The sequence below is a fragment of the Trachinotus anak genome, unplaced genomic scaffold, assembly GCF_046630095.1.
Source record: "Trachinotus anak isolate AG129_WGS33_773 ecotype Australia unplaced genomic scaffold, CSIRO_AGI_Tana_v1 ptg000011l, whole genome shotgun sequence".
In the NCBI taxonomy this organism is placed as follows: domain Eukaryota; kingdom Metazoa; phylum Chordata; class Actinopteri; order Carangiformes; family Carangidae; genus Trachinotus; species Trachinotus anak.
The window spans coordinates 6,611,021-6,633,547 of record NW_027273862.1 but is presented as its reverse complement, the minus strand read 5'-3'; the positions used below and the strand labels follow the sequence as shown (position 1 = coordinate 6,633,547).

Here is a 22,527-nt window from a genome sequence, read left to right as displayed (position 1 = left end):
CTTCCCCACACAAGCTTGAGTACAGCAGGCCGCTAGACAGTAGACATTTTTCTAGCTGGAATCCTCTGTGATAAACACTTTCGCAGATCACAAACATTGCAGGGAAAAGTGAGCGGTTGTATGATAGAGATAACTAAAAGTTAAAGCTAATGACAAGCTAATTACACAACATAAGCAATGAGACACACATCAGATATACAGTACATCCTTTTATTATCGCAAATATGCAAGAAAAGTCAAATGGAGACACTGTAAATGAACACATGCCCTTTAATACCACAGTCTAATTGTTTTAAACACTTTAAATAATATACATTTGCACCTTATTATACCCTTTGAAATGTTTTTATCCATATGTACACAGTGTTAAGCTTTGAATTCTTTTCATTCTTTTCTTGAAGAGGACTAAGAGGTCTCTTAAAAACACGAGGGTCCTGTAAAACCCAGAGTCCTGATAATTCAGTATACAATAACTGTACAACTGACCTGCCTCAGGTGGAGTGAATGCTGTGTGAACTGGCTGAACACTGACCAGTACCGTCAGAAAAGGGTGGCATGTGTGAACATGTCTAGGAAGTTTCCAGTCCTGTCAAGTTTGACTAGCTCTGTAGTTCGCCTGCTATTTATATGCTGAGTGGAAAGGGAGCATCCCTGGTTTGGTTATTGCAAACAGAGGAACCCATACCTGCTATCTTTGTTCCTTTTTCTCACTTTATGTGTAAGTTTGAACGGTCACTAATTTTTTTATTCACAAATGCATGCGCTCTCAGCTCTTGAAAGCTAACAGCCCATTCTGTGATTTCAAAATGCCACATCCGTAAGAAAATATGCCTTTGTTTCCTCCTTCCTGAAAAAAAAAAAAACATCTTGCAGATGTGAGGTTTTATTACAGCATGGGTCGTTTTTACGCCTGTTTCCTCAAGAACTAACCCAGATGAGTTTCCACACCTCATATCAACTAGATGAAAGATCTCTGGCTCAGCAGCAGAGTCGAGTCGCCTGGCTGTACAGTATGTTCTGAGTGTGCTCAGATTTGACTCATCACTTTGTTTGGTTTGTTGCGGTGTAGTCCAGCGAGCCACAGCGTAGGAGGGCGTTTTGAAAACCAGGGCATGGGGATGACACAGCAGCAGGGGGTTCAGCCCAAGTTTCTACTGGCACCACTGAGCTGGGAGCCTTCGGGGAGGCAGAGGGGGGCGAGGAGCGCTGTGAAGAGCCCAACATGCCTCGGCACATGAAAGGCCTGGTTGACCATTCCCTTTGAGGCGACTGTATGCAAAGGCGCAGGCCACTGGCAGGTCAGAACAAAGATGGGCTTGATTGTGAGAGAGACCCCCAGGGAGGACTGCACAGGACTGGGGGCTACACTTACTCTGAGCTCATCTTTATCCACTCATTGGCCTCGTTTAATCAGCGGCCATCCTGGAGAGAGCAGATATTAGGACAGCATGGTCAGACCATGTGCCGCCCATTTCTAATGAACAACTAGTTTATAAAAACAACCCCAGTTTAACTCAAACAACTGCCAGGGCCCACAAAGATCAGAATGAGCTTCTGTTTTTTTTGTTTTTTTTTCTCTCAGTCTTTTGGAATGGAAGAAACAGCATCTGTAAGTTACACACAAATATAAAGCATGAAAACTTGGCCTTTCTTGTCTCTGATCTTTGATCCAGAAATGTTGAGAATAAGACCAAAAGAATGAGAGCAGGATAGAGTAAATGCCGCCCACTCGCTTCTTTGTGAATAACACGCAGATTCTAGGAGTACACTTCGCTTTGGGTTTTGCCGTACGTATATGAGGAGAACCAAAGAAATAATCTTGGCTTAGAAGTGACAATATTGAAACAGAGACTTTGCCTCTCAAACTTGGTCTGATGGCACTATGAGCTATTCTCAACAAAACTGTCAAGACTGGAGGCCTAAAGGAACAAATGTTGGTACTCTTCATACAGTTCTGAATAATGCATTTTGTTCTTCAGCTATAAACTGTAAAAAGAGATGACGTCTTTATGTTTGTACAATCAATAAAATAGGCACCTTGTCTACTTTGGTACCTGCAGTATTTGTTCTGTTGGAAGTTTTGCCTGTTTTTAAGCATTTTAGTGGTCTAGTCTGCTAAAGCATGAGAAGATAAACAGCTGGGCTTGGCACTGGTCACTGGGATCAAACATGTGTTATAAGGGAGCAGGGCAGGACACCTCTGTAGGAAACATTTAAGTGCAAAGAAACATTAAGCATTTAGAGTACATCTCTTGCTGATCACGAGACATACTGGTAAACGTCGGCTTTCAACGTCAGTCCTCAAGTCTTTAACATTCTCACCCGACAGAACTGCAATACACTTTGAGCTTGTGCAACTTCAACCTGAATTTTAAATTTACAAACTTTCTTGAGTATCGGCTGACTATGAACAAATGTTTGTGCTCATGTGTGAGAGAATCTGATCAGAGACCCGAGATATGTTTTAGAGCTAATAAGCACAAATTCCAGAGCACTTTTTTTTATGTGTGCTGCACATTTGACTATAAACAATGTCGAAACATCCAGGTTCTCTTCCATTCCCATTTGAACAATGGGACTTTTTCCGGCTCTGAATGCATTGCCAGCCAGATCGCTTTAGCCACATAGCCTGGAGACATCTGAGTTTCTGCAGCTACTGCCAAGAAATGCTCCCTCACAAGCTCTCAAAGCCTAATGAATACAATGTTCATACATCCTTCATATTGGAGAAAGGAAAAAAGAGACATTAAAAATAATCCTATTAATAATAATTGTTTACACCATGTCATGATAAGAACAGCAAAAGGAGCAAGAAGAACATACTTTAGAAACAACAATGAAAAATTGTAATAAACAATCAGTTTGGCAAACAATGCTGTTTTGGGCGAGACTCTGGCGTCTTCTGTAGCCAGGCCTTGGGGGTGAGGTGGGACAGGGTTGGAAGGTCGTGGGGTCTCTGGCTTTTTGAGGGATTCGTAAAATCACATTATGTCTTCTTCCTGTCATCCTTAAAAGCGTCCTGCCTGCCAAAGCTTTCTTTTCCCACAGCCAGCCAGATCTGTCACCAATCAGACGAGACATGGACCTCATACAGACACAGAAGTGGATGACACACTGCTAAAAGAGGAGAAGAGGGGCGGTGTGTGTGTGTTGAGGGGTGCAGTGGATTGGGGTTCAAGAGGGGGGGGGGCAGTTGTATCCCTCCAAGAGTGTCAGGACGGTTATTTTTATAAGAAGATGAGGGAAAAATCAACCAGTCATGGTGCTAAAACGGTTTAAGTGTGCTGCTATTGAATCCATTTGTAGTTGTTGCTGTTCTCATCACAGTCCCAGATTCTTTGGGCGTTATTTAACGTAATCAAAAACTTTTGTTGCTGATGCTTTTTTTCCCTTTGTTTGGTACTACATTCCCCTTAGAGTCCTGCAGGGCTGGCGAGGTTAACAAGCCTCTGCTAATACTTAGGTATGCTGGGGGTGGTTGGACAGGGAGGGGGCAGGGGTAGGCAGGGTACGTTGGTGTGAGAAGATGGAAGGAGCATTGGAGACCGGGGACGGGGGGGTGTTGGCAGTCCCTCTCCCAGAATTCTCTAGTCCAGGGGTTCCTGTTTTATCCTGATGGGCGTGTTGATGGACAGACTCCGCCGGTCCTCGCGACACAACACGTACTCGCTGAACTGGGACGAGTCCACACCGCCTCCGCATGATGCCGCCACGCTGAAACCTTTCTGGAAAAGACGCTCTAGAACCTGCAGGGAGGACAGAGGAAGAGAAGAACATTAATGGCAGGAGAACCACAAGCGGAATAAAATCTAATTGAGATATTACTGATAAAGATGTAGGTACTAGGTTTCATACATCTTTTAAAGAAAAGTTTGATATTTTGGTAAATACACTTATGCCAACAGTTAATTGAGTCTGTGCGCTAAAAGTGAAGCTATTGCTACCAGCCAGCTAACTTGGCTGGTGTTATATTAACCTTGTAAAGGGGCGATTTGTAGCTTTTTCTCTACAGTTTTTGTACTGATTAAACAAACAAGATGCAACATGTTATTAGTGAGCTTTAGAGATGCTGGTAGGTGGATTGTGTTACCGTTGCACAGAACCAAGCTCGCGTTGTCCCTGTGTTTCTATACTCTGTGCTAACCTAAATTAGCCAGCTGCTGGCAGCAGCTTCATATTTAGCATACAGACTCTTAGCAAAAAACAAAACAAGCAGAAATGTCAAACTTCTTTTCCAAAAAAAAAAGACCGCAATCAGTTCTTTCCGCCATAAAAATGATGACTGATGGGAAAATGTATTGATAATACCAGAATTTTGAAGGTATCTAATCTTTTTTCAAAGATCACCAGCAAAACATTCAGGTAAGTCGTGGAGAGGTATAACTTTTTGATATCCATCCATCTTTTTTACCTGAGATCAACCTCAGATCTTCATCAGTCATAATATGCACCATCTGTCATTAACCCTCCCCCTCCTCCAATCAAACGTAGCAATGGAATAAAACCAGGGGGCAATCCGACATCACACCACCTCTGCAATATTCATGCTGCTTGCACTGGATTGGCTACTGAACCGAGGGCATGAGCTCAAAGGGATGAGGAGAACGGAGTGTGAGTGAGGTGTGTTAAGAGGCTGAGTGGAGCTCAGCGTGGTGATTACTGGAGCTCCTAATTTGAGTAATGAGGCTGGGGTGAGAGGAGAAGTGAGGTCCGTGAGCGAAGGAAAGAGCGACGTGTGAGGAATGAGGATAGGGAGTTCTGGGTGATCTGTGTTAGGACAAAGTGCTGGAGCTGCAGGGAGAGAACAGGAGACGGCGATGCATGTTAGCCCCTGAGTCTGGGCATGGATACACACACACACACACACACACACACACACACACACACACACACACACACACACACACACACCAGTTCAAATGTAGATATGCTCAGGCACAAACACGTGAACTCTAACATCACTTTTCTCTCCTCATCTGCTGTAATCCTCGTGGGATGTTGTTTTTTTTTTGGAGGGGGTATATCTAAATCCCAGTTCGAGCGGTGCCGTGTATTTACTTATTCCCCCGTCCTTTTAATAGAGTGTGCAGTGCATGGAAATGAAAGGTCTCGCCGAAGGGTAACCCCTCCTGCCAGATACAGAGCCACAGTTCACGCAAAATAGATCGGTTTCTTCAGACACCCGTACACACACATACTGACACATACACTCATGGCAAAGGATGACCTCTCTAATTACAGGAGTGAGAGCCCCATCGGAGGGCTAAAGTGGGGCATTTAGGCCTCCAGGTCGGAGGGCTGACTGGGGATTAGCACAACACAGAAGAGCAGATAAATCACACAAATAAACACGGTCATGATATGTGTGCAAAAATATTATCTTCTAAATGCAAATTATAACATGCACATCCACATGCAAACTTGTTGAGCAGACCTGACACTCTGTAATTTGTGAGACAGAAGGGGCGGCAGGCAGCTGATGGTGAAGATGGCTAATTATGAGACCTGCCCAAGCATCAAACATACCCAAATCCATGGCAGACGACGGAGGAGCCTAACGATTATGGAAATGATATTACATAGCCCTCTTTGATCATTGCATCACATTGCATTTTCCCCCATCATCTCTTAACGCATGTGGGACTCTGTCATGTTCGGCAATGAATTTGGTCACAGAGGAGGATGGCCTGATCAATAAAGATAGTCTGAAAACACTTTTATCATGAATGCATGGCAACACAAAAGACTTAAGGATATTATTATAGATAGTTGTAACTGACTCAGGGTTACTGTAATGACTATAAGAAGCCATAAAAAAACTTCACATTCAGTTTGACACAGTGAATTAGTGCCACAGGGGAATAAACAGTACACTGAATAATTAAGATACATCCAAGCAAAAGGTTTCAATGTCCACAGGACAATGTCCTGAAATCAATCCCAGCTGACAACAGAAAGTAATGCAACCTCTTAAAAAGCTAAAACATGTCCTGGTGGCGCAGTTCAGCACTACACTGTCGTGACCGCAGGCTTTCAGATCCCAGCTTATGTTGTACTTCTGCAAATTTCTCTGCTTACTTTCCTGCCTCACTTGAGCGAAACCATAACAAAATATTCTAACAGTGAGTTGCATGTGAGCAGTCGGATTGGTTGAAGTCTAATTCAAACATAATGATTTCCGTGAAATTGAATTATTGCTAGTTAGCTGACTTTGTTTTATTTCTTCCTTTCATGTACACTACTTTGAACTTAAGGACAATCCACCCAGAGTCCAGTATTGCTCCAACATGCTCAATATATGTCACTACCGTTATTGTCTTTAAAATAGGAAATCAGAATACGAAAACACAGTAGATGAAACAACTTGTAATCACTTCATAACACTTTACTAAAGTTTGCTATTCTTCCCTGAACTTTAGCACTTCTTTTCCTGCCTGTGTGATTGAAGCAGAAAGCTGAATAAAAGCTTCTCCTTGTCCTCTTTATCCCCACTGATCCCCATACATTGGAAACATAATAAACCATTCTCACTGTTGCAGGGCCGTGGCTGCACAGGGATCTGCCCCCCAAACACACACGCACCATTCAACATATAACTGTCTCTCTCAGCTGCCACTCAATCTGGGGTCGCCATGGGGATGAGGAGCTGATATATCAGCCTAACTCCTCTAACCTCCCAGCGCTGTATATTTCCAACACAACGAAGATGGTGAGGCAGGAATCAAAGTGGTTGAGTCTCAGTGCTGGAAACCGGAGCACAATGTAATATTGATGGCCACCGGAGTGCACACACACACACACACACACACACACACACACAGCACCTTTCAGGAGGCGCTGGGAGACACTTGCTCCTCGTGGCACAGGGCTCACAGTTGATTGACACGTGTGACACTGTAGCATGTGATGGGCGCTACACTCAGGGGGTCGCTTTTGTTTAACTATGCACAGTCTTTCATATGTGACAGGGAGCACTAACTGCAGTATCTGCATCGTATCCTCTGTTTATCTCAAGCATCTGGCATAAAACAGAATGGAAGCTCCAACCCTTTCTAATTCTCTCAGCCATCTGCCAGCCTTTTTTTAGGAATCACCAGCGACAAAAACAATTTGACAGTGTAATGTATTCTTGTAGCATTTGCAGCACTTTCTGAAGTAGCTGCATTTGTGAAACCTAGGACACAGAGCTGATGATCACACATGGACAATTTAATTTCAAAGTTTCTTTAAGTGGCATGAATCCACACAGTATTTTAGTTCAGGTGACCTCAGTGGGAATGCAACCCCTAACCCTGGCAGTGTAAATACCCACTGACCTAGATGAGGAACAGAAGTGCATACGGTTTGCTCAGTCCTCAGAGGGACTGCAAACAGTCCAGACTGAACCGAACAGACCTGAGCATATGAGGATGGAGGGTCTCACACCACCAGACTCATTAAGAAATATTTTCTTCTTCATCTGTGGTCTGTGGTTTCTGGCTTTATGGTGCCAGTGGTGTGATGTAACCGAGAACATTTATTAGAGCACTGTACTTGTACTACTTGTACTGATTTTCCATTTTATGCCACTTTATACTTCTTGTTATTATTATTTCAGAAGAAAACATTGCACTTATTATTACAATACATTTACTGTGGTCTGCAGATTCATATTTAATGTACAAATGAAATGTTCAGCCTATACAATATAATATAATACACAGTCTTATAGAATAAAAAGAATGTTTGAATTTGTTGAAATCTCCTTGATCAGCAGTAACAATCCAATAATATAATTTGTAATAACACTCATGGGGTCATTTGGCAATATGAGTATTTTTACTTTTTTATATTTTAAGTACATTGAAATATTTATATTGAATATCTCTTCCTATTGATGGTTACATTCACACTGCAAAACTTATTTTAAATGACATTACTGCAAATATATAACACTAATGGAGGCTGTTACATCCTTCAGTGTATTTATAATTGCGTAATGTATATAGAGATTTTTTTCATTATATTCCATTTTGAATAAACTTGATTCATTCTGAATACAACATGTAAAATCATGTATCTGAAAACAGGTTTTACTTCTGTTTATCTTCACTCCCATTGGCTGTTGCTAGGGCAACAAACCACCTGCAAAACCCACCTAGGCTGCATTCAACACAAATATTAAATAATTTTTGGAAATCTGGCACAGACTGCTCTGAAGCTGTCAGTCAAGTCTTTATCCTCTCCATAGTGCATGTTAATCCGCTGCCTGTTAGCGCCTGGCGTTGTGCTCTTCCCACAGAGCCACACAGGGCAGCACAGGGACCCCTAACAGCAGCAGTGTTAACGTCTTGTTCTGCCACTCGGGCAGCTGAGGAGCACCGCTGAGGTGTTTGTGTGGCCTTGTCTGCTCTGATGAGCTGTGCTTTCTCTTTCCACCCAGCGCAGGATTGATGGAGTGGCAGTGTGACATGTTAGAGAGTGTTGCGACATGTTGCGTTCCCTGCCTGGGCAGCAGGGGGACAGGGGGCCCTTCTCTACCACTACCTCCACTGTCACATTGATGAAGGACGGATTGGCTGTGGTCTGATCTGAGTGCTTCATCATGGTGATGTATGGAGCAGCAGCCCCGGCTCCAGCTCTGGGATGCGTGTGTGTGTACACCTCTGTGGCTCTTTGGCTAAATGTTTTCCCTCTGTTAAGTGCCTTTGCTGCTCTCTGTTTCTCTGCACTGGATCTACATCACAGCGCAGGTGGTTTGCATTATTCCCTAAATTCCATTCATGACTACATGGAGAATCACTCGCCAAGGTGGAGTTGTTTATTCTTGCTCTCTCACATTTGAATACACAAGATGTGAGGGCTAAAGAAGGGGCTAAATTTATCATACACAATGTAAGACTGTTTCCTTCCAAGATATTCTTTCCATAGATTGACATGAAATTAGTGTTGTTATATTTTTAACTGCAAATAAAAGATGATATAATAACATATCAGAAATTGATCCTAAAAAGGAGAATTGTTGAAATGCTCTGAATATCACCGAGTAATTGAGTGAGTTTTATTGACCTCGGAGATGTTACTTTATCTTTAAGTGAATAGACACTGAATAAACTGTAAAACCCAGGATGCTGCGTTTAGTCTAAAGTATTGAGAAATGTCATGTTATCTCATTGTGACCAAAGTATTACAAGGTCTAGCGGTTTCCAGCCTCGGGCCAGACAGCAACAGTTGAGACTAAAATGAATTCTCTATGCCAGTGACATATCACAAATGGAAAACAGTGTATATTTAAAAGTTGTCACACATCCATCTCTTTCTTCTCAGAACCTCCTTGAAAACCAGTCCTTTCATAAATGCTCTGTTCCAGACAGCAATGTATCTGCCCCATGTAACCCCCTACCCTCCCACCCACCCTTTCTGTCCCTGGTCTTTCTCTGTGGGCAGGGTGTGGTTGTGTGTGTGTTCCCCTGGGTTGGGGTCCAGGACTGAAATCAGATCAGAGGCTCATTGTCTGGCGGGTAAGACGAGGATTATTTTCCTAACCTTCTCATACCTTCACGCAACAATGACAGAGGACAGAATGAGTAAGTTGTTTAGAAAAATCTCCCCTTACACCAAAAAACACCTCCATCTGCTCCTTGTGTCCTCATCCACATCGACTCAATGAGCCGGGCCCCTCTACTGTGCATGCATGTGTGTGTGTTTGTGCTTTTTTTAAACAGAATATTGTATATTAGCGTCTCTTTAAGGGACCAGCATGAGACAAAAAAAGAGGCCTGACCCCACAACTAACACCACCTTAACTGAGAGAGACCATACTGTGAGACAAAAAGGAAAACCTTGAAGCTCCAGCTCCTCTTTCTGTCAGCAGTTTGTCTGAAAAGAGGACTTCAGCTCAGCTCCCCTTCAGAGGAGCGGCCTAATAAAAACCTTAACAGTAAAAACTCGTTTCAGACCATGTTAGTCAGATGTGCTCAGATCCCATAACCAGTCTCACTGGTAAACAGAGTGCGAAAATGTTGTGTTAGTTGATGCGGCCAATTAATTATATTGCAAGTCATTTAAAAATCTATAAAAGAAGTATAAACTGGTTTAGGCTGTTTGAGAAATTGTAAGTATGGTATTAAAAAATGCAATACGTGTATTTCAATTGCCTTGAGCGGTGTTATATTGGAGTCTTTTTAAAAAAGGAGCTGTGTCTTAAAAAGGAGTAAAGCGTAAATTATGCATATCATTTTCCCCCCCTTTCCATTCCTCTTCTTCATTTTTTCGCAGGAAAAACATGGCCGCAGTCCACACATGCTTTGTCCCACTAGCTCGGCTCTCCTCCCTGGAGGTGGTCTCTCACACTGGCAGGAGGGAGGTGGAGGTGTCAGAGCGCAGTAGCCTGCCTAGGAGAGGCTCTCTCTGGGTGCTGGAGGGGGGCAAAGGCTCCTGTATGTGTTGGCCCGTTTGTGGCTGTGGGCATTCAAGTGTGTTATATTGAGCCTGTGGTGTGAGGCTCTTATGCCCCCTCTCTCTGTTCTCCCTCCTCACAGACCTCTCTGGGTAACACCACTGCAAAACTAGTCTCCTGAAGTTGTCTTTAACATCTTACTGCAAGGACGTTGTTAATCTCAGTCAGGCTACCTGTTTGAAAATGGTACAAAATGCTACAATGCAAAAGTATTTGAGATTATCTCAGTATTCATTCACTGTATGTAGTGTGACCTAGGCAGATTTCCCATCAAGCTACAGCCACGAAAGCTACTTGGAAGCTGTGACAGTCCATTTCTAGACAGAATGAGAAACACACACACTCTGTACACCTGCCACCACTTCTGGTAATCTCTTGACAAACTGACTGTAGCTCCATCGGAGTAGCTATTATCTCAGTTAGTGAGAACGAGCTATTAACTTTACGGTGGCAAAATGCAGTGTAAAGGGGCACAAATCATGCCAAGTGCCTTAAAGCAAAAATAAGTTTTCACTTGGAATTCCAGACAGTGAAGAAAATCAGTGCGTCTACCAGCCTCTATCCTGGCTACTGACCTGAAAGTAAAACCCACAGACTGACACAGAATATCTGAACTGAGAGAGTGAACGGGCGATGTCTCGTCTCCCTCAGCAGATGCTATGCTATGCAAGCTAACGCTGCAGCACGGTGGCCATCAAAGCCCTGGTTGTACAGTACAAATACCAGACAGGTGGTGTTGTTGTTGAAAGGTTGTGGTGAAAAATGGTTTCCTTGCTCAGCAGAATCCTTTGCTAGAAAAATAAAGGCAACACTTGATCATAGATCATGTTGACTGACTCATAGTGAAGTTTCTCTGTGGAATCTGTGTCCTGTAGATAACCTCACAGGAGTGATTGATCCCATAAAACACCTATGCTGCCAAATCCAACTTAAACAGACGCAAAACGCAGACAAAAATGGAAGCAGACGTATGATTTTAAAGGACCTATCTTCACTTCTTGACGGAGAAAAGATTTGATGCTGGCTACAGACATGTGCTTCGTGTGACAGCTTACAAATGCATACATCTCACAATGTGTTTTGACAACCTTTTTAACACCTTAAAGTTACTGTATACTTGCCCCAGGAATAATTCAACCCTGTGTTCATGCATATTGTAGTTATTCACCAGTTCATCTTCACTGGATGCTATCTGTACTGTAAGTCTTGTGGTTACATTGTTCTTACAATATGCATTTATCTATGGATTTATGTTACTTGACTGCATGTACACATGCATTACGGTTTATCGTGCTCCATCCTTGAATAGTCAAATCAAATAGTCAGAATAGTCTGACTTGAGAGGTTCTTGTTCTTAATCTCATCTCAGTAATCTCCACATTCAGGACACACCGCCTCAGCTCTGCCTCAAACACAACTTTCCGTTTCTACCCTCAAACGATGGAGAGAACAAATATCTCCACAGATATACTGCCACGGCACACACACGCTGAATAGTGGCGCTGTGTCATGCATCAACTTTATATAGCAGTTCATAAAGTTTGGTTAACCAACAGTAATATCTACAGTTTTGAAAACACAGACTGTGTCACAGAGGCCAGTGGCTGTTGGAACCTGACATTATGCTAAACTTAACATTACGACAGATTAATAACATTTTCTGTTCATCATAGACTTAATTATATACAGAACAATAAAATCCAGGACACACTGGATCCAAAATGATTTAAAAATTGGCTTGTTTACAGCATTATATTTCAAAACTGGGTGACATTCTGTTTCCTTTTGCTTAAGAAATAATAACTAAGCATGTTTTGTAAAGTCAGTCTGGGACTGCACTGAAAATTTAATTTTGTTCACCATTAGTAACCTGCAGATTAAACAGCTGGCTCTCCATTGTCTGGGTTACATTATACAATCATTTAAATTAAAAAAGAGATTTTATAAACACCAAACACAGACGCTACACTTGATAAATAAAGTTTTCTCTTTGCCTGTTCTTTCTGTGTTGGGGGCAAATAAGTTTTCAAAGTTGTAAACATCACATTTTTATTGTGTCTTTTACTTTATTATGTAGTTATTTCAACGACTGTATATTATTTCTCTAATATTCCTAAAAAGTACCAGGTATTCAATGTTAATTCACTATTTTCATTTTTAAAGTCACTAACATTTTAAAATGACCCCACAGTAACTTGTGACATTTCTGTCTCTGCTGAAATGAAATTTTTTCTTTATCATATTTTTTTATTTTACATAACAGCAGAATTGTTTCAGCTGAATACAGCAGCCAAGGCTTTCATTATGCTTCTATTATTCTATCTAGACTTTCTCTGAAATAAAGGAAGGACATTGCAGGCAGCACATTGCACCTGGTGTCAACTCATAATACAGCACCATTAAGCTACACTCACAGTGGTGGTGTAGCACCCACATATCCTGCATATCCAGGTGCTGACAGGACATTACAATAAAGCTTGTGTGAAACACTGTGAAAACACTGTGCTGCATTGCTTCATCTTCCGAAAATCTGTTACAGCTAGATTTGGGTGGCAGAGTTGTGTTATGCAGAAAATGTCTACAATGAATTAAAGGAGCCACATACAAATGGTTCTGTTTTGGTTGCTGTTGTTATACTATAAGTTTTACCCATTTGTTTTTAATGTTTTCCAATAAACGTTAAAAATTCATGATGGTTTGATAACACGATTGTAGTCTACAAAACCCTTACAGGCCACACATCAAGCAAAGTGTTACCAACCACTACAGACACAGGAAATGCATTCTGTTGTGTTACCTGGACGGAGTTGAGCCTGCAGTAGCCATTGAGGGGGAAGCGGATGACGTGCGTTGGATCCTGGTTCCAGCCGGCGTTGACTGAGTTGCACATAACGTCTCCAGTCTCAGGGAAGATCTCCTCGATGAGGACCTTCTCCCCGCTCAGGGCGATCCTCTCGCCCAGGTCAGGCGTGACACGGACCACCAGGCAGTCGCAGGGCTGTGCCATCCGTCGTTGCTCGCGCTCCTGCTTCCAGCGCTCCAGCTCTTTGATCATGGGTGTCAATTGGTAATAGCGCGCCTCCTCGTACAGCAAGTGGAAGTCCTATATAACACCGGGCAAACATGGAGATGAGAGCAGTGAGTTTGCATGCATGTATGGTCCTCTTGGCTATCTGTGTGATTATCAGTACATTACATCTCATCAGCAAGGTCATCAGGACAAAACCCTACACATACACAGAGTTGTAAAACATGAAGGTGACAGTAGAAGGTATATTTCCAGGTTATTGTGATGGCTTCCCCACAGCAACAAATGACAAGGTGTCCTTGAGCAAGACACTTAACCTCTAATTACTCCAGCAGTGTTGTTCTGGCTGCATCTGCTCTTTGACCCTTCTACAGTAGTGAAACATCAACTGTGGAGCACAGGCTTGTACGGGGGAACAGTGGCAGGTAGGTGTCCTACAATATCTCTGAATAGCTTTAGGAAACACGTTCTTGTATGTATGCGTGAATCAGACACCACCAGTGTCCTTTGTCCTTATTGTCTCTTCCACGATACTTTTACTAAGGGTTGCAAAGGTCAAGGCACCATATTTTTCAACCACACACTTGTTACCTTGGATTCTCACAGTGCCAGCAGCGTAGGAGTTTAAGTTTACACTGCTGCACTTGTGCTTAGCTGATCTACATAATAAACAGACAACTACATAAAAAGTAAATGAAAAATGACCTTTGTTTGTCCTTGTGAAGTTAAAGATATTTAATAGCTACAAAATACCTCACTTGTTTCCATGGAATGAATCTTCTGGAAATAAGAACAATAAACTAAGATCAGTGATGGCCTCTGACCAGCAGGACAACACTCTCAATAAACAAAGCACAGCCATGCTGCAGCTCTTCTCCACAGTCGCTCTTGGCAGAGCTGTGCTAGCCTTTAGCATGTCTCAGTGAGCCGACTCCAGAAAGGCCGTCAGTAGGGCTCCAGTGAAGTGGGATGGTACATTCCTGTGTGCAGACAGTCTGCAGCAGATTGCCTGCCTCTCCCTCCTGGGCAGGGCTTGCTGGGGGCCATTTGCCCCTGTGCTCTTGCCTCTAATTTCCCATAAGACCAGATGGCACCATCATTCACCGCTACCATAGAAAATGCGGAGAGGCGGAGGTTCGCTATTGGAGGCAGACAGGAGGTGAGGAAAAGATATGTGCAAAGTGAACATGAGGACAATCATCAGCCGAGGAGGATTTTAATGTATTCTTCACATAGAGGGAGTTTTATGTTAATGAGGATTGTGGCCCGATGTTAAGCTCCTATTAGAACAAGATTTAATTAGGTTACACCTAAATGCTGCAAATCTTTCTGCTAAACAATTAACAATTAATAAATCTGTGTTCTGATTAGTGTTTTGCAGTGACAAAGAATGACATCTTAATTCCATCGTAGTTGAAGAACTGCCATCACTGCCATTCGGAGTTTACTATTACATGCTGTTCATGTGCCTTAGCTCCTGGCTATAGTTCATTTCAATATATGGATGTTGTCAAACCATAGCAAATAACTGATTGCACATTTGGTTATATATTTAATAGATACAGACAGAGGTTGCTCATCCTGGTGCCCCGCAAAGACTTAACGCCCTTGAAAAGAGAGACAATGTGTGTTTGTGCTGCGGAAACAACATATGTTTCATATAGTCTGCATCATTGGTGGCTGTGTGTGTTGGGTGCCGGGGCCGCCAGGGAGCCCTGATCTAAAAAGAGTTTTTCCCCTTCCCTTTTCCGGACCACTGCTGGGTATAGAAACAGAGCATGGCAGCAAACAGCATATTCATTAACCCTGCTGCCTCTGTCAGAATCTTTAGCCTTGAAAAACCACCCTCACTGGTTTACCCCTTCATCTAAACTGTGCCTTCATCTGAGGCGTGTGAACAACACCCAAATACAACTCCATCTGGACGGGAGCGTTGACGCAACACATCTTAAGCTGATGGTCTAATATTTAAGATTTCAGAATGTGAAAACGAGGGGGAGTGGGTCCTTTTTTCCCTTTTTTCTCTCCCTTTCTCCCTGTCTTTTTCTCTCCTGGCCTTCTTGCTGCAGCTGACAAAACTCATACTGAGACACTCCCCTTCAGGCAGCTCTCTGTATCAAAGTGTAGCTCCTCATCCTTCACAGGTCTGAAGCCATGGATGGATATGTTTTTAACAGGGGTCTGTCTGCGAGGCACTTTAGTCATCCTGAGCAGTGCAGAAAACAACAGAGTAATCCTAAGCGCCGAGGTGAGGATGAGAGGGAGACAGGGCCAACAGCTCCGTCCTGGCTGCTGGAGCTGCTGCTACTGCTGCCAGCTCTACGAGACAATTCATCCCCCAATCCTGTGTCCAGACAGCCCGTTTGAGCTTCAAAATAATGATCCGACCTGATCGCCCACCGGCAAGGCAACATCTCAGAAAAGGACAGAGGGAGGGAGAGACAGAGAGGGAGGCAGAGAGCGAGAAGAAGTAGAAAATGATGGAAACTGTCACTACAAGGCAGTCGGAGGACCGATAAAGACCTACCGTATGTTCTGGACAAAAAATGAGAAAACCCACACAGGGAGAGATTCACAGGTTGTCGATTAAACACACCACTGATAAAAAAAATCCAGCCAATGCTCATCTAGGGTACAGCACCCACAAAAAAATAAAACAACAATTGTCCTTTCCTATTAGGTTTAGCATTTGACACCAACAGAAAAAAAGCATTATTGATTTAAAGTGCAGACCTGAATAAACTGATGCAGTAACCGCTAACTCTTAACGGTTTATAACCATGCCCTCAATATGACTGAGCATTGCTTACACTCTTGTGATTAATTGTAGTTTGAATAATGAGATGAGGAAGGATATTAATAGTGAATATTTTGTTCCACTGATGTAGGCTGAAAAATTTCTTTTCCTATTCTGCTCAGACTTTCACATTGATTTAGCAAAACACACAGCGCCGTGGCTGCCAGCAGCAGAACAGACCCAGCCCTCGGGCGACGGCAAGCCTGATTGTGTTCAGATAAGGACATGCTCAATTCCGCCTCGCACTATTTGCATTTTTTTTTCCTGGGCTTCACGCAAATTGAAAGGTATGCAGATCCACACAGGCTTATGCGAGGGGATCGTGATGAGTTGAAACAATGAAGTCCAATGCATTCTCCTGATTGGACTGTCAAGATTTCACAGAGAGGGAGGGAAAACGCATGAATAAGAAGGGAAAAACTAATCAGTTGTGAGTCAGGCCATCATTTGCCAAAATATGCAGGGCTTTCATGTCATGTTCTGTTGTCTGAGGTTTGGCTCTTGTAGAGACTGATGAACAAGTGCCAGCCTGGTGGAAAGGTCATGCAAGTTAAGGTGGAGTAGAAGTGAAGAGTAGAATACACCTAGGAAACAGTATCACTGAATAAAACCTTGAACAGGAAGCAGCTTTGGGCAGAATACATAAAAATTCTGACAAATCCACATATGGTTGTGTGGATACTTGTGAGGTGAGACTGACTTGCTGGCAATGCCATCAGTTTGGTTTCAAGCTCCATTTTTATATTGACAACAGCTCAAATCACTGTGTGTAACGAGGAAGGAGTTGCTCATAGCGACAAACCTACAAAGAATTATCACACAACTCTGTTCTTTGCAGCTCTACAGCATCTTTTAGCTCAAACTTTACTGTTTTGGTTCACTCACACCATTCTCATCCACGTCATATTCATCAGCAGCAGATAGCTGTTTTCAGTAAAAAAAAAAAGCTGTGATGAGTCTATTAAATGCTATCTAGGTAAAACCAAACGGCAGACAAAGTTAGCGACAAGCTGAACAATGTTGAACAAAATTTAGCAGCTAAAGAGCCAGATATCTTAGATATGTTGGTAAAGATTTCCAGAGACACAACTTGAAATAAATGCTAATGTTGCTCCCTGTCTGCTGGAAGTCTAAATGAGCAACTGTTTGCTCACATTTTCCCGATATCAGCTTTATACATATCAGTTTTAACAGCTGCTAGCATTAAAATTTGAACTCAACTCAACTTTAACTTAAGCTGGGATATAGGATACGGATACTTTATGATCAGTGGTTTGTTTTGTTGCCCTGAACGTGTGCTTTCACTTACAATAGAGTGCTTTGATGTTAATGCTAAACCAGGGTTCAGGTGTGTGCAGTCTTAATGGTCCTGGACAGACCAAAGCTGATTCAGTGGGACTTCCTGTCTGTTTGGGAGTTGGTCAGAGCAGAGGGGCGTACAGGCTATTTCACCTGTGCTCACCTCTATAGAAACCACTCTGTGTGGAAAGACAACAGCTCAGGGCTTCGGCACACACATCACTGGGCCATGCTGCAGTTAGCCAGTTAGCATTTTACCTCTCTACCACTGTAAACTTCAACTGAGTGTGTTCCATATGTTATTTTCCCCCAGAGCTCCCTAATTACTGCTTGAATGTATACTCCAGGTAATTATGTGGTGAATGGGTGGAAGGTGAGTCTGCATTAGGCGTTGTGAAAACAGAAGTGGCAGCTCTGTTGTGGTAACAGATCTATTTTGAAAGCAGGCGACCCCTGAGAGAGCAGGTAAACATGAATAAATACGAACATATTCCCACTTACTCATCCATACAATCCCACTGCATGTCTGGGCAGATGGCTTTAGATACTCAAGATTTTTATGTTGCCATGTTGTCCAAACACAGCTGATGGTGCAGACAAGTACAAGTGTGGATATATACCTTGAAGTCATCTGGAAGGAGCAATTTGCTGGTCCTGAGGAAACTGAGAATGTAGCGGAATATCTCGCCGTCCCGATCTATGAAGTAGTGCTGCTTCAAGCTGTCCAACACGATGGGCTCGGTGCCATTGAACAGACGACTGATTCTGAAAATTGAAATACACACACGCAGGCAGACGCACACACACACACAAACACACACACATACACACACACACACACACACAGTGGAATGAGCCAGCTCCCTTCAAATGCATGAAACAATTACCCTCCATTTATTTTTCAATTTTATTAGCACTAAGCTTGAAATGCATTAGCATCCCAGGTTGAAACAAGGGGCTTAAGGCACAGTTCCTCCATTCCAGACTTGTTTGAAGTGTCCCTTCTGCAGGAAGATTACAACAACACACACACTTGCTGCTTGTACTTACAGAAATTAATGGCATGAATGTAGCATTACAGCTCTATTATTCCATCTGTCAAAGGAGTGGAAATGAAACAGAGGTAGGAAGTGGTGGAGGGCTACATACTAATGTGAGGAGAACATCTGGAGAAAAATATTTCACTTTTACAGTTTGACTTTGTGATGATTATGTGAGGAACTTGGACAGCTGCACCTCAACTGTATGCCACAGTGTGTGTGTTTAATGCAGAGTTCCAATTTGGGCAGATATCTCTCAGATACTCTATATTTCATTGATTTTATTTATATTTTATTTGCATTCAATCCATTATTCTGTCCATATAATGACAGTTTTCTTTGAGGTAAACCAGTAACTCTTGCATTGCCCATTTAATACTATATGTAAGTTTTCAGATTTCTTTTGTAATCTATAGTATAATCCTGATCCCAGTTACATATTTTGGTGAAATTAGACAACATTGTTAAAAATTAAATCAACTTGCTGGACTTGAAATTTTTTTCAATTTTCTCTTTGGTTCCTCTACATTATCTGTAGGATGAATTAAAGACATATTAGCTGTCTAAGGCCTGAACACAGCGTCAAAGTTAAAGGCAAAGCAAAAACTAAAGAACATCGAAAAGTAAAACTGAGTTTTGGATTACTAAGATTATTATCATTACTACAAATTACATCAATAACATTTTCCTTTAACAGTAATTACATTAATGCATTTAAGATTTCACCAAATATTGACAAAACTTTGGTGTAATAATAAGACACTTGTTGCTGCCTAGCATCCCATGGTTAACCCCTTCCACCAGTGTGCCGCAAGATTAAGGGCTTAGTTGAAGTTGGCTACAGGGGCTCATCAAGGCAAAGAGTGGAAATTGCTCTTATCTTTAAACTTTCATCACACCATGTTGGCGCCGTGCCTCGAGATACCCTTGGACAGATATTCATTTCCCCTCCTCTTTGTGTGGTTTTCCTGACGCTTACCTGCAGGTCCCTCTCTCGCTGGTCTAATAATCTCGTCTCGGCACCTCCACTCTATCTGTTTGTTCTTTTATAAATGCTAAATATCCCACTTCAATAATTTAAAATGGTCTTCTCTCTAAAATACTGAGGATACAGGTTGCAAGTGCTTTTATTTTGTAAAAGTTTTTTTACTCCCAAAGCACTAAGTGCAACAATTTGCTTTAATTTTGTGATTCATTTTGAAACAAAGCTCACGTCTTCCTCAGCAGAGAAACCTGGAATGCCTGTGCAGTGTAAATATGCCGTACTAGTCATTTACACAAGAAATCTGTTGCACATAACCTTCTTAACGGTTTCACTGCACATTTCCATCGTCTTTCTCAGAAACAGCTCTTGGCAGGGCGCTGCGTTGCTGTTATTATCATCATTTTGATGTAATCAACTCTTTAATCACAGTAACAGCTTCTAGGTTGGCTGACAAAGTTGTATGACAAAGAAAATTGTAAAACCTATTTGCAAACACACCGACCAACACGCTCACTCACACACACACACACACACACACACACACACACACACACACACACACACCCAGCACTGTCTCAGCACGGGCATTGTCAAATTCTATTACAAGACACTGGAAGGGAGGCGCAGTGGGAATGTCAATGAACAAACAGCAGGGCTGGCTTCACTCACAGACTCGTTTTGCTGAATTTACAATTACAATTCTCTACTTGGTGAAAGTGTGTGAGTTTGTGTTTAATGGTGGTATCAGGTATCTCCTGACCCTGATGTGTCGGCGCAACGCACTGAAGCTATCACATCAAATTCACCCTGTTTCTCTTTCTTTGACTTGACTGTGTGAAGAAGCAGAGCAAAGATGGTTCTCCCTCCCTCTCTCGCCTCCTGCCATCCTTTCTCTCTTTCACTCACTCTCTCTTTCTTTCTTTCTCTCTTTCTCTCTCTCGCTCTGTCTCCATCCTTCTGCCTTACTCGCTTTCTCTCTGGAAATCGATGCAAAATGCTTTATAAAAAACCAATACTCATCTCCCTGTTTTGCCTGAGGTGTTCCTTTCTCATATGGTCTTGCAATTCTTCCAGCTAGAATTTCACCATACCCCTCCAGGCTAACTCTGTTTTTCATCTCCACTTTTTTAAAAAGCAATTAAAATGCTGCCTGTTTTTCTTTTTCTTTCCCTCTCCTCTACTCCCTTCACTCTCTCGCTCCCTTTCTCTGTTGGTCTCCTCATTTTTTCCCTTTCTGTTAAATCCCTGAATTGGAAGTGGGGGGGTGGGGGTGGGGGGGTTGTTTTTAACAGGTAGGGAGAGAGAAAAGGGTGGGGATGCATAGAGAAATTAAGAGTGAAGATACACAAACAGACATGCCAAAAGACAAGGAGATGACAAAGAGAGAGAAGAGAGGGCAAGAAAAACTAGACAGAGAAATCAGAAGAGAAAAAAATGCAGAAAACAGAAGAAGAAGAGGGAAAATGAAAGAGACAGAAAAAGAAAGAAACATAATACAAGAGAGATGGAAAGAGTGGGAGAAAAAAGCTATGAAAAGAGAAAGAAAGAGAAAGTGTCAGGGAGACGGAGGGAGGTGGTGGGTGTAGGAGGTTATCGGGGACGGCAGCGGCTCAGATCTCTCACCCCAGCGGTGCCAAGTGAGGGCAGGTAGCAGGGCAGTAGGTGGGCAATATCTGGCAGGATCCTCGCTGCAGCAGCTACAACCGGCCAGCAGCTGAGTGCTGCTAGAGACGTGTCTGCAGGAGGTGGGAGGAGGACTCAGCGCAGGTATCGCTGATTCTACTGGAGCAGATGCTATCTGGAAGCTGTAACACTAATGGACGCCTAATGGACGCAAGACACCCGGCAGCTTCCTGCGCAGTGAAACAAACATGCCCAGGGATCTTGGTTGAGTGTGTCCAGTCCTGACACCAAAGGCTGCCCACAATGGCCTCTGAGTAAGTCAGAAAATGGGGAGTTCAAAACCAGCTTGCTGCTTTACTTCATCTGGTTCACTGAGTCCTGCTCTAAGCAACCTTAAACACCTAATAAACTGACGGTTCTCCAGACAAGCTCATCTAATAGGTTGAATATTATGACTTATAGAGAACATATGCCCACAACTTTTTAAATCATGCTCCTGATATCTTTGCACATTTCCCCATTTCAACACTAAATCAGCAACAAACTTGTTTTCACGTGGTTCTCTCTGAATCACTTTCATTGAGTAGAGCTCCATGATGCAAACCAAAAATCTCCACTCTTATTCTCACTATATATGTTGCTAATAGTCACTAAGTTTACCTGAAGCTCATGAAAACACCTCATCTTTTATTTTGGGAGCTACATAACTTAACAGTTTTAATTAATTCTCATAGTTATTTCATGTTATATGGTTAAAATTAAATGGCTTATCAAACAGCTGATTTTATTTTAGATCATGTGCATGTGTTAGTGCCATACAGCCTCTTTTTAAAATCTTTTTTTAAAAACAGCAAGGAGTCACTTGAGGGCATGCTGAGAATAGCTAAGAGGCTTAACAATGACAAGAGATAAAAATAAAAGGAAAAACAGTTTTCTGAAACTTACATACAGTGGGAAACAAGATATTCTTTGCCACGTTAATTGTGGTGATTCCAGCTTACAGAGAAGTAAACTATTACACGCAGAGGACCAGTAAAAGAGCATAAAGCCAGTACAGATTTATCGTCTCTGGACACAGAGGACTCGTGTTCAAAGAGAAAAATGTCCAGTGGTCCTTTCAAAATAGTTTCCTTGTCTCTGGAACATTTCCCCTAATTTCCTCAGCTTCTGTTCAAGTGACTGCTGAGACTGTCCTCTTTGAGAGCTACACAGAGTGTGCATCAATGTTTCATGACCCATGTCCCTTAATATGGCCCGCACAGAAGAAGATGAATAACCACACATTAGTTACTAGACTAACTTTCTCTTGGCACACTG

General features: G+C 42.4%; 1 protein-coding gene across 3 annotated transcripts in view; it reads right to left on the bottom strand.

Annotated features, from left to right (window-relative positions):
• Positions 1–196: 196 nt before the first annotated feature.
• Positions 197–22,527, bottom strand: part of LOC139627516 (BTB/POZ domain-containing protein kctd15) — a 28,332-nt gene continuing 6,001 nt past the window's right edge. For all 3 annotated transcript variants that reach the window (XM_071488325.1, XM_071488324.1, XM_071488323.1), the window contains 3 exons: positions 18,183–18,327; positions 13,236–13,541; positions 197–3,746 (listed from right to left, as the gene is read on the bottom strand). In XM_071488325.1, coding sequence (XP_071344426.1) covers positions 3,588–3,746; positions 13,236–13,541; positions 18,183–18,327 — 610 coding nt within the window. In that variant the 3' untranslated portion in view covers positions 197–3,587. The remainder of the gene's footprint in view (positions 3,747–13,235; positions 13,542–18,182; positions 18,328–22,527) is intronic.